Here is a 14,310-nt window from a genome sequence, read left to right on the forward strand (position 1 = left end):
ATATGTAAGATTTCAAGATGTTACCCCCTCAATCTGAGGACACAGGGAGATCTAAGTATGTCTAAGAATTATAAAAGTTCTAGAAACAGCTAGAATCCTGACCCCTCTACATATACTATTTATTCACATGATCACAATTTCTATTCTTACAATCCAACCATTTGAAAAGATAATATAAGGAATAAGTACAATTATATAAAAATTAGCCTAAAATTGTTGAAGAAAACTCAAAAGGTGCCCGTGAGACAGCCAAAATTGAGGAGGGTAGGGGTGAGACAAAGTTATGAGGGGAAAAATGCCTCCTAGGTCCTAAAAATAAAAGTTTTCACTCTTTAAAAGCTGTTATTTATCTTTAAGAGAATCTTCTTTTGCATGAAGGAAGGTCATTCTACTAATGTTTATTTGGTAAGTAAGCTAAATATTTAAGCATTTCCTCCCTAATAGTTCTATAAATTATCTCCTAAAACAATGTTTAAAGGAAAAACTTTAAAGGTTAAGATAGTAAAATGATTTAGAATGATAAATACTTTATTCAGCAGATAGTTTTGCAGTTCCATTTGTAATTATAATAAAAGAAAATCTCTTGCTGGCTATTATGTTTTACTTAAATAGGTTCAAGGAAAAAAATGTTAAATTTCAAACCTCTAAAGCTATATTCCATATAAATATATAAATATATACATAGATGTGTGCATATATCTACTCTTCTATATGAACCATTCAAAACAATTTATAAGTCATTCTTTTCTGTATTTAAAATTGTCCTCTCAAATATGTAGAAGTTCCACAGGTGGCGGCTTCAATGGAATTTTCCCCAGGGTAAATTTCTGGGCCTGAAATTGCCCCAGTTCTTCTGCTGTTAGTTGGTGCTTGGGTGTGAATAATTCATTACCTGTTGTCGTGCTGCCATTTGAGATGGGGACAGAGGTGGATGTGCTGCTATGTCCATCATGAGTGCCACTGAATGACTTGGAAAAAGAAGGGTGAGAATGTGAGCCTGGACTACCAAAGCCAGCCACAGGACTGTTGTTTCCGAAGGCGGGGGCCCCTGGAGCTCCCACAGGGCCTGCTGCCATGGGAGCTGGGAATCCAGAAAACCCGGCTGAGCCAAATCCCGAGGCTGCAGGGGTTTTAAAGGAAAATGAAGCAGCAGATGTGATTTCGGGTTTCCCAAATCCAGGAGCCGGAGTAGAAGTAGTGATGGCAGGACTGGTAGAGGGAACAGCTCCAAATGCTGGAATATTCCCGAACACAGAAGGGCTTCCAGAAGGTGCAGTGGCAAATCCAGAGCTTGTAAAACTAGAATTCTGAGCATTATCACTCGTGCTGTTATTCACTGGAAAACCTAAAAAAAAACCAGATTGTCAGAAAATGTAGCCACATTTCCCGCCAGCTCCCCACCCCCGGGGGCAATTTCTTCCTTATTCCTGCCCTGCTTGGGTGTTGGGAAGAGAGAAGATTACTATTATAGAAGGAGAGAAGGAAAATGAGAAGCTAGAACAAACCCACCAGACCTTGTTGTTCTGTCTTTCTGCTACTGCTACACTGATCCCATTTGCACCATAATTACCTCCTCTCCCTGCCGCCCATCCAAATCTCACCAGAGCTGTCACTTGAGGATGATATATGTTATTATACAAGTGACAAGAAAGTTCTCAAAGGTGCTGCTTCCCTATCAAAATCTTGAAAACCATTCCTAAAATATACTTTTAAAGCTTGAGCCATAGGGTCTTCAATGTTACTTAACATATCTTCAGTCTTAATGATTTGAAACCTATAAAGTCCTATTTTTCTAAATCAACGAAGTCCTGCATTACTGTATCACTCACCTGGTGGCCCAAATGTTGCTGCTTGTCTACTGCCAAATCCAAATGCAGGTTCTGCTTGATTTATTCCATCCTTTATATCGGAGAGCTGTAAAAACAGGCAAATAATAAAGTACTTGATAAATAATTTTCAAGTACTTTTTCTATAAACTTTAGAGCCAAATTCAATGTTTAAAATATGCACTTAAAAATGTGAAGTTAAATGTTTAACATAGAAAAATGCCCACAATATGAATATACATTAAAAAAAAAAAAAAAGTAAACCAAGCTCAAAGATTAAGAGTAATTGGTTAATGAGTTATGGTTTTAATTTTATTCTTGCTTTTAAACATTTTCTAAATTTTCAAATGAACACATATTAAAATAAGAAAATTTTAAATAATATATTTCAGTGTCTATAGGCTGATCTGGATTTGTCAAGAAACCTAGTTACTAGGTAAGGACCTTTAGAGTTCCCATTCTATTCACTCTAACACTTGAACTGAAGTTGATTCACACTACTGAACCTTACCACTAACATTTATTAAACATTTCCCATTGCCTGCAAATACTTTATGCTCTTGCTACTTCCTGCTCTATTAGGTCTAGTAATAATTAATGTCGTTTAATAATACTTTTAAAAATCTAATTTATTTAAACAATACAACAAAATTTAATCAACAATATAGTTGCCGTTGTTTTCTACTACTTGTGCCCAACGCTCAGGAAGCATTTTAATCCCTCTGTTGTAAAATTCTTGTGATTTTGATGCAAAAAATTCGGTCAATGCATTTTTGAGGCATTCTTCATTATTAAATTTTTTTCCAAGAAGAAAGTTTTGCAAAGAACGAAACAAATGGTAATCGGAAGGGGCAATATCAGGAGAATATGCAGGTTGAGGGAGAACTTCCCATTCCAACTGGCGCAGTTTTTCAGCAGTGATTCTTGCAGTATGCAGTTGTGCGTTATCGTGGTGAAGAATTATGCCCTTCCGATTAATCAGCGCGGGTTCTTTTTCTCTTAAAGCTTGGGCTAACCTTTCCAATTGGGCACTATACACTGCACTTGTAATGGTTTGGTTAGATGGTAAAAGTTCATAATGAAGAATTCCTTTAAAATTCCACCAAACACACAACATCACTTTTTTCGCATGCAAGTCAGGTTTTGGCGTGGGCTGCGGAGCCTCATTTTTGTCCAACCATTGAGGCTGCCTTTTCAAATTAACATACAGCACCCATTCTTCATCTCCGCTAACAATTTGCTCTAAAAACGGCAAACGGTTTTGACGAGAGGGGAGCGAACTGCAAATTGTGACTCTTTGATTACGGTTGTTGTCGGTCAACTCATGAGGAACCCATTTTCCAAACTTTTGGACTTTGCCAAGTGCACGCAATTGATTGGAAATTGTTTTCTGTGAACAATTTAAAGTTGTCGCAAGCTCTTGTTGGGTAATTTGAGGATTTTGCACCAAAAGAGCTTGAAGAGCTTCTTGATCAAAATTGGACACACGGCCTTGACTACTCGTCATCTAACGAAAAATTTCCCTCGCGAAATTTCTCAAAACAACGCTGGCATTTTCTGGCGCTAACTGCATCTTGACCAAGAGCAGTACAGATGTTTTTTGCAGCCTCACTTGCTTTTCTTCCTAATTGGAACTCGTAAAGCATGCAGTGCCGAATATGCTCTTCATCTGCCATCTTCTTAGCCCTAGTTTTGTAACAAAAACCAAACACAAACTTTTTCAAGCAAAACTTGTTAATTGCACTTCACACGTTCTGTAGATACCACGTGTTTGAAGGTTATGTCAATACAAGTCAACGCCAAGCAAGATTTTAAACGAATGTTTAAAAACGACATTAATTATTACTAGACCCGATAGAAATGTCTTCATCTCTGCTTACTGAAATCTTAATCTCCCTTTTAAGAAACCTTTCACTTACCCCTTCCTCAAAAGCCTTTCCTAATCAACTCAAACAGATATAATTTCTCTCATTTGGAAGCCCCAATAGCATATTTAACCCTTTGCACTCCGAACCATTCTGGACATTGGCTACCAGCTACTCGACGCTACTTTGCGGCGGACGCGTGCGTTGAATTAACTCAATTCCCCGTAATCACTAATAAACTGCAATGTCCCCCGAGAGGGGACATCCGAGTGATATGCTAGAATTCCGATGTCCCCTGAGAGGGGACAGCGGAGTGCAAAGGGTAAAAATTAAACCCTGTTGAGATAGTTTTCATACAATAAAATACATCCATTTTATATCTATATATTTATAAAATATATATATTTCAATGAGTTTTGACAAACTTATAATTACCATTATCAAGATTCAGAACATTTCCATCACCCCTAAAAGTTCCCTGTGTCCTTTTCCAGTCAGCTCTTCCCCAACTCCTGGCCCCAAGAAACCACTCATCAGCTTTCTATCACTATAGACAGGTATGTCTTTTTTAGTTTCGTATAAATGAATTACTAATTTGAACTCTTTTATTTGTCTAGCTTCTCTCTTTTAGTGTGATATTCATTAATAGGTAAATGGATAAACAATGTACATTCATTATTCATGTCATTTTCCAAAGCAATTTATTTTTAATTGCTAGTAACTTGAAATATTTGAATGTATATTATATTTTCCAATTTCAAAATTAGTACTACCAAAGTTAAAATTCACTCTAAAATTTTTTTAAAAAAAAGCATGATTTCCTGTGTTTTTCTGACTGAAGAATGGAGAGAAAGCAATTTCAGGGCCTTGCCTCTAAATGATGATACAGTTCTTGAGAATGTGTATATCATTATTTGTGTTTGTGTTTTTAAAATATATTTTTATTTATTTCAGAGAGGAAGGGAGAGGGCGAAAGAGAGAGAAACATCAATGATGAGAGTCAGTGATCAGCTGCCTCTTGCACACCTGCTACTGGGGATCAAGCCTGCAACCTGAGCATGCACCTTGTCCAGGAATCAAACCATGACCTACTGATTCATATGTTGATGCTTAAGCATCGAGCCACACCAGATGAGCTTAACCTTGCTTTCCAAATAGAGAGTAAAATTCTCTGCAAAAAAGCAATAGATAAGTCACTTCCCGTAGCAAACTCTCCAATACTCACCAAAGCTATTTTAGTTGATGTATTTAGGGTTTTCAGTTCATTTACCCTGTTCCTCCACTGATTTTTTAACTGTTGAACAGAATTTAGCTGAAGAGAAGACAAAAATAATGCGTCAATATTGAGTATTTAAGTTAATCTCTTAAATGACAACTTCATGTCTTTGCCAAAATCACAAAAAGTTTATGAAACATTCTTATTGTCCATAACTTGTAAAATTCGTATTGACCTGCCCCTATTTTCCAAAGATATTCCAGTTACAGTCCCCTCACCCTGTTTTTCAACTCCTTGTATTTTCTGGTTAAGAATCCTAAGTATTTGGCAACAGAGAGTTAGTTATATTTGGATAGGAGGCAAACATGTGTGCTAGTTAAAACGCATGATCATGACTGATGACAACAAAAAATACAGACTTTATTTCATTTCCTTTAGTACCAAACTTATTCAAGCCCAGCTTTTTTATTTTTGATATATGATATGTGAGAATGTTAATCCAGATAACAGATTGCTTTATTTAACTTTGTCTTTCTCACTTTTTTTTTGTAATTAAAATCTTTTTATTTTTTTATTTAAAAAAAAATACATTTTATTGATTTTTTTTTGCCCCCCTCCCTCCCATACATACCATCTTTCTAACTTTTATCACGATATCTGCACCTAAGAAATGCTCTATAAATGTTTGTCAAATGATGAAAGGGAATGATTGCTGGATAATTTGTAATGAAATAATGACATTCCCAGTTACTACTTTAGATAACCAATCAATTTTAAGGAAAGTAATTTAGGAAAAAAAAAACCTGTCCTGAAAAACTTGTAGACCTCACCCACTTTGCCAACACAAGCAAGCCTTGACTACAAATAGAGAAGATAGTAATTATCAGCTAATCTGTTATTGAGATAGATGAATAGGAAATAAACTTACATAACTCTGTAAGTTATTGCTGGTTAAGAAGTTATGGTATTCAAGCCTCAACTCCTCTGGTGAAATGTCTGTAAAACCTGAAGTGAGGAATCAATTTGAATCTTTAAAATAAATGCCAATACTTTCAAAGTATAGTAAAGCTAGAGGTGCTAGACAAGAAAGTATGCTAATGCTGATCATTAGAAAATTTACATAATTATAAGGAGCCTGCACTCTCACGTTTAAATAAGTATAAAATTAAAATAAAATGTAGTTGGTTATTTGATCTTTGAAGGGGAACTTTTTATAAAGATAAACAGAGAGGAAAGAATAACAAAATGGACAGGAAAGAATAAGAAAGAGAAGAAAAAGAAAGTTGACTACATATACATTCAAACTTCTGTCTAAAAAATATCCTATATGTTAGAAACAATAAGCAAAATTAAAAGGCAAATGATAAACTGGGAAAACCATAATTGCAACATGACAAGAGAAGAGCCAATGTTAATATATGAATCAAATTAATAAAAAAAGTTAATCTGAGCAAGTATAATAGGCAAGTTACAAAAATTCAAATAGCCAGTAAATAAATGAAATAAAGTTAAAGTTAAAAATATAACTTAAAATAGAGATAAATTGCAAAAATGAAAAATGAATATTTATTGTTATTAAGAATGTGGTGAAGTGGACTTTCTCTTAAGCTGACATTAAGGGAATTAAAAATATACAACTTATTTAGGAGGAAAATTGTCAATAATCATCACTATCCTTAGAAATGTTCACACCTTCTGACCTTAATATAATTTTTAGGATATAACCTCAGGAAACAATTAAATGCATGGAATCTGTTGCAATATATTGCCTGGTTGCAGTGTCTGAAGAAAACCTGTTCTCACACAGATACGTAGTTGGGAAAGGATTAATTTAATGGCCTTTTCAGATAATTGTGAATATTCTTCTTTGATATTGTATCAAAACTTGACAAGTAGTAGTTTCTTTTCTTTTTTCTTTTGTTTAATCCTCACCCAAGGATATTTTCCCATTGAGTTAGAGAGAGTGGAGAGGGAAAGACAGAGAGAAATATGTATGTGAGAGAAACACAATGATTGGTTGCCTCCAGTATGTGCCCCAACCAGGGCTGGGTCTGGGGAGGAGCCCACAACCCTAAAATGGAATCCAGGACTCTTTAGTCTACAGGCTGATGCCCTATCCACTGAGCCAAACTGGCTAGGGCAACAGGTAGTAATTTCTAAAGGCTAGTTGCTACAATGTGGATGCAAAATTTTTGTATAATTATATTAAATCCCCTGGTTTATCTTGCACTTAGAAAGGATTTTTTTCAGCCATGTATAATTTTGTAACATTATAGATTGAGCATTTGGAAGTTCTACTGAGTTATCTAGAACTTCCAAATGTTGGCAAATGTCATTGTATAATTTTAAAATATTGATATTTATTAATGTCATTATCCATCTCATCAGACGAGACTTAAGTATCAAGAAGTCATAAAGCTCACATTAGCAGAAAAGTTTTCCATAATCTATCACTTGAAAGGCTGAATTTTATCATTGGCAATAAAGTCAGTTGTTTTCTATGAAGTGATAGGCTCACTTCATTTATTTTTTTTAAAGAAAATGCTACCAAACACTTAAGTCTAAATAACCATAGTTCTCAGTCATTCTTTCAAATAAAAATTGTCCTGTGGGGGAAGAAAAGTGGCTGGTTCAGCTCACAAGTCAGTGACCACATGAGTGCTTTCCTGCAACATAACCATCACACATGAGCACGTGGCAGAAGCTCTTCATTTGCGCTTCCCATTTTGTCACACAGAATAGCAAAAAGGTTTCCACTCAAAGGTCAAGATTTAATAAAAGCAATAACTTTCACCATTTCATCAAGGACATTTAGTCAATTATTTTTTAATTGACTACTATGTAATTTGTTAATATAGTTTATTATCTTGGCCTTGATGTATATTTACTACAATGTAATGTGTTTTATGCATTAATGCTTTTGCACCAACTGTGCTGTTAAAACAGTGAAAATGGCAATTAATGTGTTAGTATTATGATGAAAATACCTTTAAATTTTTACAGCCCTTGAAAGGGTCTCGGGAATAGGATTGCCAAATTTAGTAAACAATACAGAATGCCTAAATTTGAATTTCAGACATACAACAAATACTTTTTTAATGTAAGTATGTCACAAGGGCTATTCATATACTAAAAATATTATTCTTTGTTTATCTAAAATTTAAATTTAACTGGGCACTCCATAATTTATCTGGCAACCCTACTTAGGAATCTACATTCCACATTTTGAGAACCACTGCTTTAGGGCATTTAGTAAGCATTAGGTTCAATTCTGAAATGACTTTAAAAGGCTTAGTAGTTCTTTATTTTCTTTATAGAAAAATCATTATCTGAAATTCTCTTATTTATTTGTATTACTTATTGGCTCCCTCCCTCAAGAACATAAGCTTCAACAGGGAGGGATCTTGTCTATCTTGCTCATCACTATATTTCAGCACTTAGAATAGGGCCTGGCACAAAAGAAATTCAGTAAGAATTTGTTGAATGATTGAGTAAATAACTATCTAAGGCACATGTGTCAAACACAAGGCCCGCGGGCCAAATCCGTCCCGCCAGGCCTTGCAATGTGGCCCGCACCGCGCTGTCATCACTGCACTCCGTTGCGTTTCCATCACAATGACAGTTTATGACTGTTCAGTAAACCATTCGGCCCGCGATTTAGGCTGGATTTTAGATTTTGGCCCCTTCTCTGATTGAGTTCGACACCCCTAAAGGAGTTGTGTGCACAAATGCTCACAGAGAATGAGCAGGTGGAGCTGACACACAGCAGAGGCCCCAGAGTTCTGAGGGATTGCACGGGCTTTCATCGGCGAGGCACCTGCTATTTACGCAATAGGGCAGAAGCCCAGGACCACCCAGAGTGGGCTTAGAGAAGTGTGGTGTCTAGGTTTCAGCCCAGAAAGGACTTAGAAACTGTGGACCAAAGAAAATGGGAAGAAAAGGGTTATCTACAGAAATGCTATCCGTATAGCCCAGCTAAAACTCTTTACCTTCAGACATTACCTTCAGTGTAGGTCTTCACATGCTTTTTGAAAACAACTATCCTTAAAAGGAAAGATAGGGAAGCAAGAGAAGAAAGAATCAGACGGCCAAGGCCTTAGCAGCAGGCAGCCTATGACTCTTCTGTTCACTGCAGGGGCAGCCAAGAGGTTCTGAAGTTGTACTTGAAAGGAGAGAAAGCAGAGCCGCTGCCCGGGCTTACAGAATGGGGACTGGTGGGTCCTGATTGTACTGAGAATTACATATCTTAAAAGAACTGTACCTTCCAAACTCAGCCTCTGAATCAAGAGGTTCTACTATAATACTCAAATACTTTGAACAATGTTAATTTATTTATTTGGCATGGTCCTGGTTTTAGAAAATAAGAGTGGTAAAACATATTTAAAAAACACAATTTCTCAGTTACCTGAAATACTAGGTTTCTTTTTCATTGGTGAATAAGCAGAGAACATCCACTGCCCTGATGATTCCCAAACCTCCATATCTTTCACAATTCCTTCCCTGACAAAAAAAGAGAATCTTTTTCATCTGCTGATTCAAATTTATCATTTATCATTTTCAATGACTGAAATTTTAAGTTGTAGTAAATACGTAATTTTATATTTTTTTCCATTATGTTTCCTCAAGTGTTTATTACAGTAGAAGCTTATAGAATATAAACTACACTTTATGTTATAGATATTATAAGACTAAAGAAGTTCATAATATTGGTTTTCCAGTACATGGAACCATTAACCAATTCAATTAACTGAGCACTACTGTACAATATGTATTAAGGAACTAAAATACAATCTAATATACAACTTTAATCTTTTTGCTCATTATCATAAACATAAATGATCATTTAACTGATCATTTATACATATATGTTATGATGTTCACTGACCACCAGGGGGCAGATGCTCAGTGCAGGAGCTGTCAAGCCACAGCAACTTTGCAGAGTGCCCTCTTGCATTCCAGGGGGATGTTGGGGTTGTTGGACTGCTGGTTTCAGCTCAATCCCCACAGGCCAGGCCAAGGGACCCTGCTCACTCCACAGACACCCTTTGAGCCCTCGAGCCACCTCAGGTGTGACTGGCTGGAGAAGGACCGCAGGAGGTTGGTTCCACCATGTGTCCAGCCCATCTTGCCCAGTCCTGTCCCATAGGCTACCTTCTAATTAATTTCCTTTCAACGTGCACAAATTCATGCACTGGGCCTCTAGTGTAATATAAAGCATAACATTTTTAAATGGGTAGGACTTTAGAGATCATTTTGTCTAATTCTCACGTTTTTCAAAAGTTAATTTGTGCCGAAACCGGTTTGGCTCAGTGGTAGAGGGTCTGTCTGCGGACTGAAAGCTTCCCAGGTTCAATTCGGTCAAGGCATGTACCCGGGTTGCAGGCACATCCCCAGTAGGGGGTATGCAAGAGGCAGCTGGTCGATGTTTCTCTCTCATCAATGTTTCTAGCTCTCTCTCTCTCTCTCCCTTCCTCTCTGTGAAAAATCAATAAAAATTTATTTAAAAAAAAAAAAAAGTTAATTTGTTGGCAAAGCTGTGGATAGAGTCAGCTCTAAATTAAATCCCCTCCTGCCCTGTCCAGAATGCTACAATTAATAAAATGATAGATACCACAGAGAATCTATATTAAATTTAGGATTTTTACAAAAATATCAAATATAAGAAGGAGAGGCTCATTTGTTATTTCTTAAAAAAAAAATCAGTAGTATAATGGTACATAGCTTAAAATGTTACCATTGGTTCTAATTTGGTTATATGGAAAGTAAAAGACTAACAAGTATATTTTTGTCCTGGGAACCAGAAGTTGAGGGAAGTTACACATAGCCAGGCACTGATTTGGCACCAGTTGTAACTTCTGCTACAAATGTTCTCAAAAAATGTTAACAAATTTAACTCCACAAAAGGGAAGGGAATCAAATTAAATCAAGTTGAATGACATAAATGAAGTAAAAGTTTTAAAAAGAAAAATACAAGATGCTATTTGACCTCTAAGATCACAAGTTGCTTTAAATTACCTCATATTTTGTAAAGGTCTTATAATTTACAACCAACTTAAGAGGACTTACCTTCAAAAGACATTCACAATATAGTGTTATCAACAGAAAAGTGGGAAGAACATCAGTAGCTCTAAGAAGGCTCTGTACTGATATGGAATGATGATACATTTTTAAATGAAATAAAATCTAGTATAGTAGTATCTATGCAAAATAGTGGTTATCTCTGAGTGATAGGATCGTCAGTGCTTTTTCTTCTTTTTGCTTATTCTGATTTTTTATTTATTTATTTATTTTTTCTCATTTTTTTAAATTAAGGTATTATTCTGATTTTTTAAATAATGTATTATTTCTTTAAAAATATTCGTAATTAAAAAAAAAAAGAAAATATGATAGATAATTTTTCTGAATGCTTTCACTTACAGAAGTTTCTTTTCGTCTTTCTGTGCATCAGAGGTAGGTGAAGTACCAAATGGGTTCTGAGATAATCCAAACCCTCTGTTCCTGTTAGTTGAATCTCCAGAATCAAAAGAACCAAAAGATGGTTTTTCTTGCTCTCTGCTGCCGCCCCATGGCGTAGATTTGGAGAAACTGGATGGCTGGATAACATTGGAGTATCTCTGACTGGTGGCATTCCATCCACGTCTGTTACCACCTGAAATAAAAAATAAAATAAAATTTCCAGCAACTCATCTTTTAAATATCTAAAAATTTAATTATATTTTGTCTTATTACACACAGACATTATGCAAAGACTCAACATTTCCACTCATTTTTAAAGCACAAAACTCTTCATTTTTTCCTTATATACTGTAGTTCAATGTAATATCAACCAATCACATAATAGTCTAATTGGATTTCTGGTTAATAAAATTGAGGACACTGTAAATCCTTAGAAAAATAATGATTTTATTACTAAATTCAGCTGACATAAGCTTATTAGGTAAACAATTGCTTGATAGTACTGTGAATAGAGGACATTTATGCTAAATCATAAGCTCCTTCAGGATAAAAAGCTATCTTTATTATTTTTGCTCTCCCAATGGGCCTAAAATAGTAATAAAGTCTGAAAAATTAGGAATGTACTAAAAAGTCTGTTGAATATAAAAGATTAGATTCTACCCTCTGTCTTTGAATAGATGCTTAAATCTATTTGACTCAGTATTCTCTCTGGAAAACAGCCACCTCTTTCAGGGGGAGATTATAAAGATGATTGGCATATGAAAAGTACATTGAGTTCCTCTATTATGAGCATATTACTAATATTTCATAATTATCAAAATGAGCCAACAGGACTCTAACCTGTTTCTATATTTAAAAAATCTTATCACTTAAAGTATTTCAATTACCCAACTTCCTAGTTGGGTCCAAGATAATTCACTGAATTAGAGATATTCCATTCAATATATTAAAAATCGGAATGATGGGAGATATAGTCCTTTATGAAAATTCATCTACCAACTCTAAAACTCCTTAATAAAACCAAAGAGAAAAGGCTGCAGATGGCTGGACCAGAAAGATCCCTCAAGCAGGGATTAATGATATTTCATTTTTCTAAAGTTCCAAATCCTTTGGAGAATGACACCACAGAAGTTCAATTAATCTTTTGTATATAGCTTTTGGTCTTCATACTTCTTGATTTCAAAAACATTTTGTTTCAGGTAGCTAAATACACTATGTGATGAGTTTTATTACACTTTCCATCAATTAATCTATCCAATACTTTCTGTTGTTCATGGAAGCACACTCACATTTATCAGATTCCGAGGCCTAATTTTTGGTTTGGAGTAATTCATTACAGCTATTGTGGGTAATGCAAAAAAGACTGCCTTCAAGAAGGGGGATCAGGTATGAAGCCACAATGCAACTTAAAGCTGAAAGGTAAGATGAACATCCCTAAAAAAAGGGAGGGGGTGAGAGTGCGGGAGGTGGTCAGCATCTTTTGATCCTTTAAGGACTAAGTTCCAATTCTAAGAAGAGAAAACCTCTTCGTCTGACCCTTTAAGAGCTTGTGTTGTACTATGGCTTCATGTTCGATCTCTCCTCTCCTTGAAGATGGTTCTTTTTTGCATCATTCATAATTGGTTTAATGAAAACATTCCCAAACCTTCGTTAATGACTTAGGCCCAGGGAGCAGGTCCACCTGGTCCTCTACACTCCGTTCCCTCATAGCCCCGAGTTCTTAATTGGGCACCCCATCCTCCCAGTTTTACCCCAAATTTTATGAGCATAAAATTATTCCAAACCAACTTTGTGGCTCTGTAAACTTATTGTATTTCCAAAGGAGTTCGCGACTTCCCCTAAGTTAAGAGCCCTGACTGATCCAAGTTGCTAGCCTCTCCCTCGGAAAAAAAAATGTTTAGTAAAAATTATATTCGAGTCAAAACCGGTTTGGCCCGATGGATAGAGCGTAGGCCTGCGGACTGAGGGGTCCTGGGTTCGATTCCGGTCAAGGGCATGTACCTTGGTTGGGGCACATCCACAGTGAAGAGTGTGCAGGAGGCAGCTGATCCATGTATCTCTCTCAGCGATGTTTCTCTCTGTCCCTCTTCCACTCCTCTCTGTAAAAAATCAATAAAATATACTTTAAAAATTATATTCGAGTCAAGGGCGGGGAGGAGAACAAATACTCAGAAGGGTAGAGAAAGGCAAGGTAGCGTTTGGGCCGACCTCCCGAACCACTGCCACCCACCGAAGGGGTAGCTGTGACACGGACCTCTGACTTAACCCTCATTGTTCGGTCTCAGAACCGGGACCACGCCCCCGGCGTCACCCGCTCAACAGAGGCTGACCGAGTGCCTAAGGGCGGATAAAACCGTCGGAAAGAAACCGAGTGGCGGGCGCTGCGCGGAGTCCCAGGCGGGAGGCCCGTTCCTTCACCGCCAGACCCCATCCCGGCCCATCCCATCCCATCCCATCCCGGCCCGGCCCAGCCCGGCCCATCCCGGCCCGGCCAGGGGCAGCGGCGGCGGGCGGAGCGCGAGGTCACCTGAGTGCTGCTGGTGCCGCCCACCGCCCGCACCCCAGGCGCCAGGGTGTTCGTTCCAGCACCGCTCCCCAAAGCGACACCGGCCCTGGAGGAAGAACTGACAGACGGTCATGGCGGCGGCGTCGCCGACGGAACGGTCCCAGAGCACCGGACCCGAGTGCAGAGCCTAAACAAACCGAAAATTCCGGCCCCGCCTCCGTGACGTCATCTTCTGGCGCCGCGTCCCGCCTTCCGGCGATGAGAGGCGTGGGAGTCACCCAATAGGAATCGAGAAGAGCGGAGGGCCCCTAGAGAGCCTGGGAAGGCGGAAAGCTTGAATAAGTCCTCAGGGAAAGAGGCGGGTTTAATTAACCTGATGTGGCGCCTCCGGCTGCGAAGGAGGCTCGAGCTCGGAAGGAGATGACAGCGAGTCCAGCAAAG

At 37.5% G+C, this 14,310-nt stretch overlaps 1 protein-coding gene across 4 annotated transcripts; it reads right to left on the bottom strand.

Moving 5' to 3' along the window:
* Nucleotides 1–510: 510 nt before the first annotated feature.
* On the bottom strand, nucleotides 511–14,096 carry NUP42 (nucleoporin 42). Of its 4 annotated transcripts, none has more exons than XM_036429184.2 (7): nucleotides 13,891–14,096; nucleotides 11,325–11,553; nucleotides 9,313–9,407; nucleotides 5,836–5,912; nucleotides 4,917–5,003; nucleotides 1,830–1,914; nucleotides 511–1,345 (listed from the first exon to the last, which is right to left on the bottom strand). In XM_036429184.2, exons 1-7 carry the CDS (start codon nucleotides 14,000–14,002, stop codon nucleotides 768–770), a joined length of 1,263 nt encoding a protein of 420 aa, XP_036285077.1. In that variant the 5' UTR covers nucleotides 14,003–14,096; the 3' UTR covers nucleotides 511–767. The 4 variants fall into 4 exon arrangements, with proteins under 4 accessions (XP_036285077.1, XP_036285076.1, XP_036285078.1 ...); XM_036429183.2 differs by having other exon boundaries at nucleotides 11,325–11,556; nucleotides 13,891–14,095; XM_036429185.2 differs by lacking the exon at nucleotides 9,313–9,407 and having other exon boundaries at nucleotides 11,325–11,556; nucleotides 13,891–14,027.
* Nucleotides 14,097–14,310: the final 214 nt, after the last annotated feature.

This window comes from Pipistrellus kuhlii, unplaced genomic scaffold, assembly GCF_014108245.1.
Source record: "Pipistrellus kuhlii isolate mPipKuh1 unplaced genomic scaffold, mPipKuh1.p scaffold_m20_p_10, whole genome shotgun sequence".
In the NCBI taxonomy this organism is placed as follows: Eukaryota; Metazoa; Chordata; class Mammalia; order Chiroptera; family Vespertilionidae; genus Pipistrellus; species Pipistrellus kuhlii.

Bases quoted from the DNA above. Each gene is read 5' to 3' on its own strand.
- NUP42 (XM_036429183.2), bottom strand. From the start codon at position 14,002: ATGACCGTCTGTCAGTTCTTCCTCCAGGGCCGGTGTCGCTTTGGGGAG. The intron at 9,408-11,324 runs GTAAGTGAAAGC...TTTTTTTGTCAG, and splicing joins AAAGACGAAAAGAAACTTCT to GGAAGGAATTGTGAAAGATA. The intron at 5,913-9,312 runs GTAACTGAGAAA...TCCTCACTTCAG, and splicing joins AAAGAAACCTAGTATTTCAG to GTTTTACAGACATTTCACCA.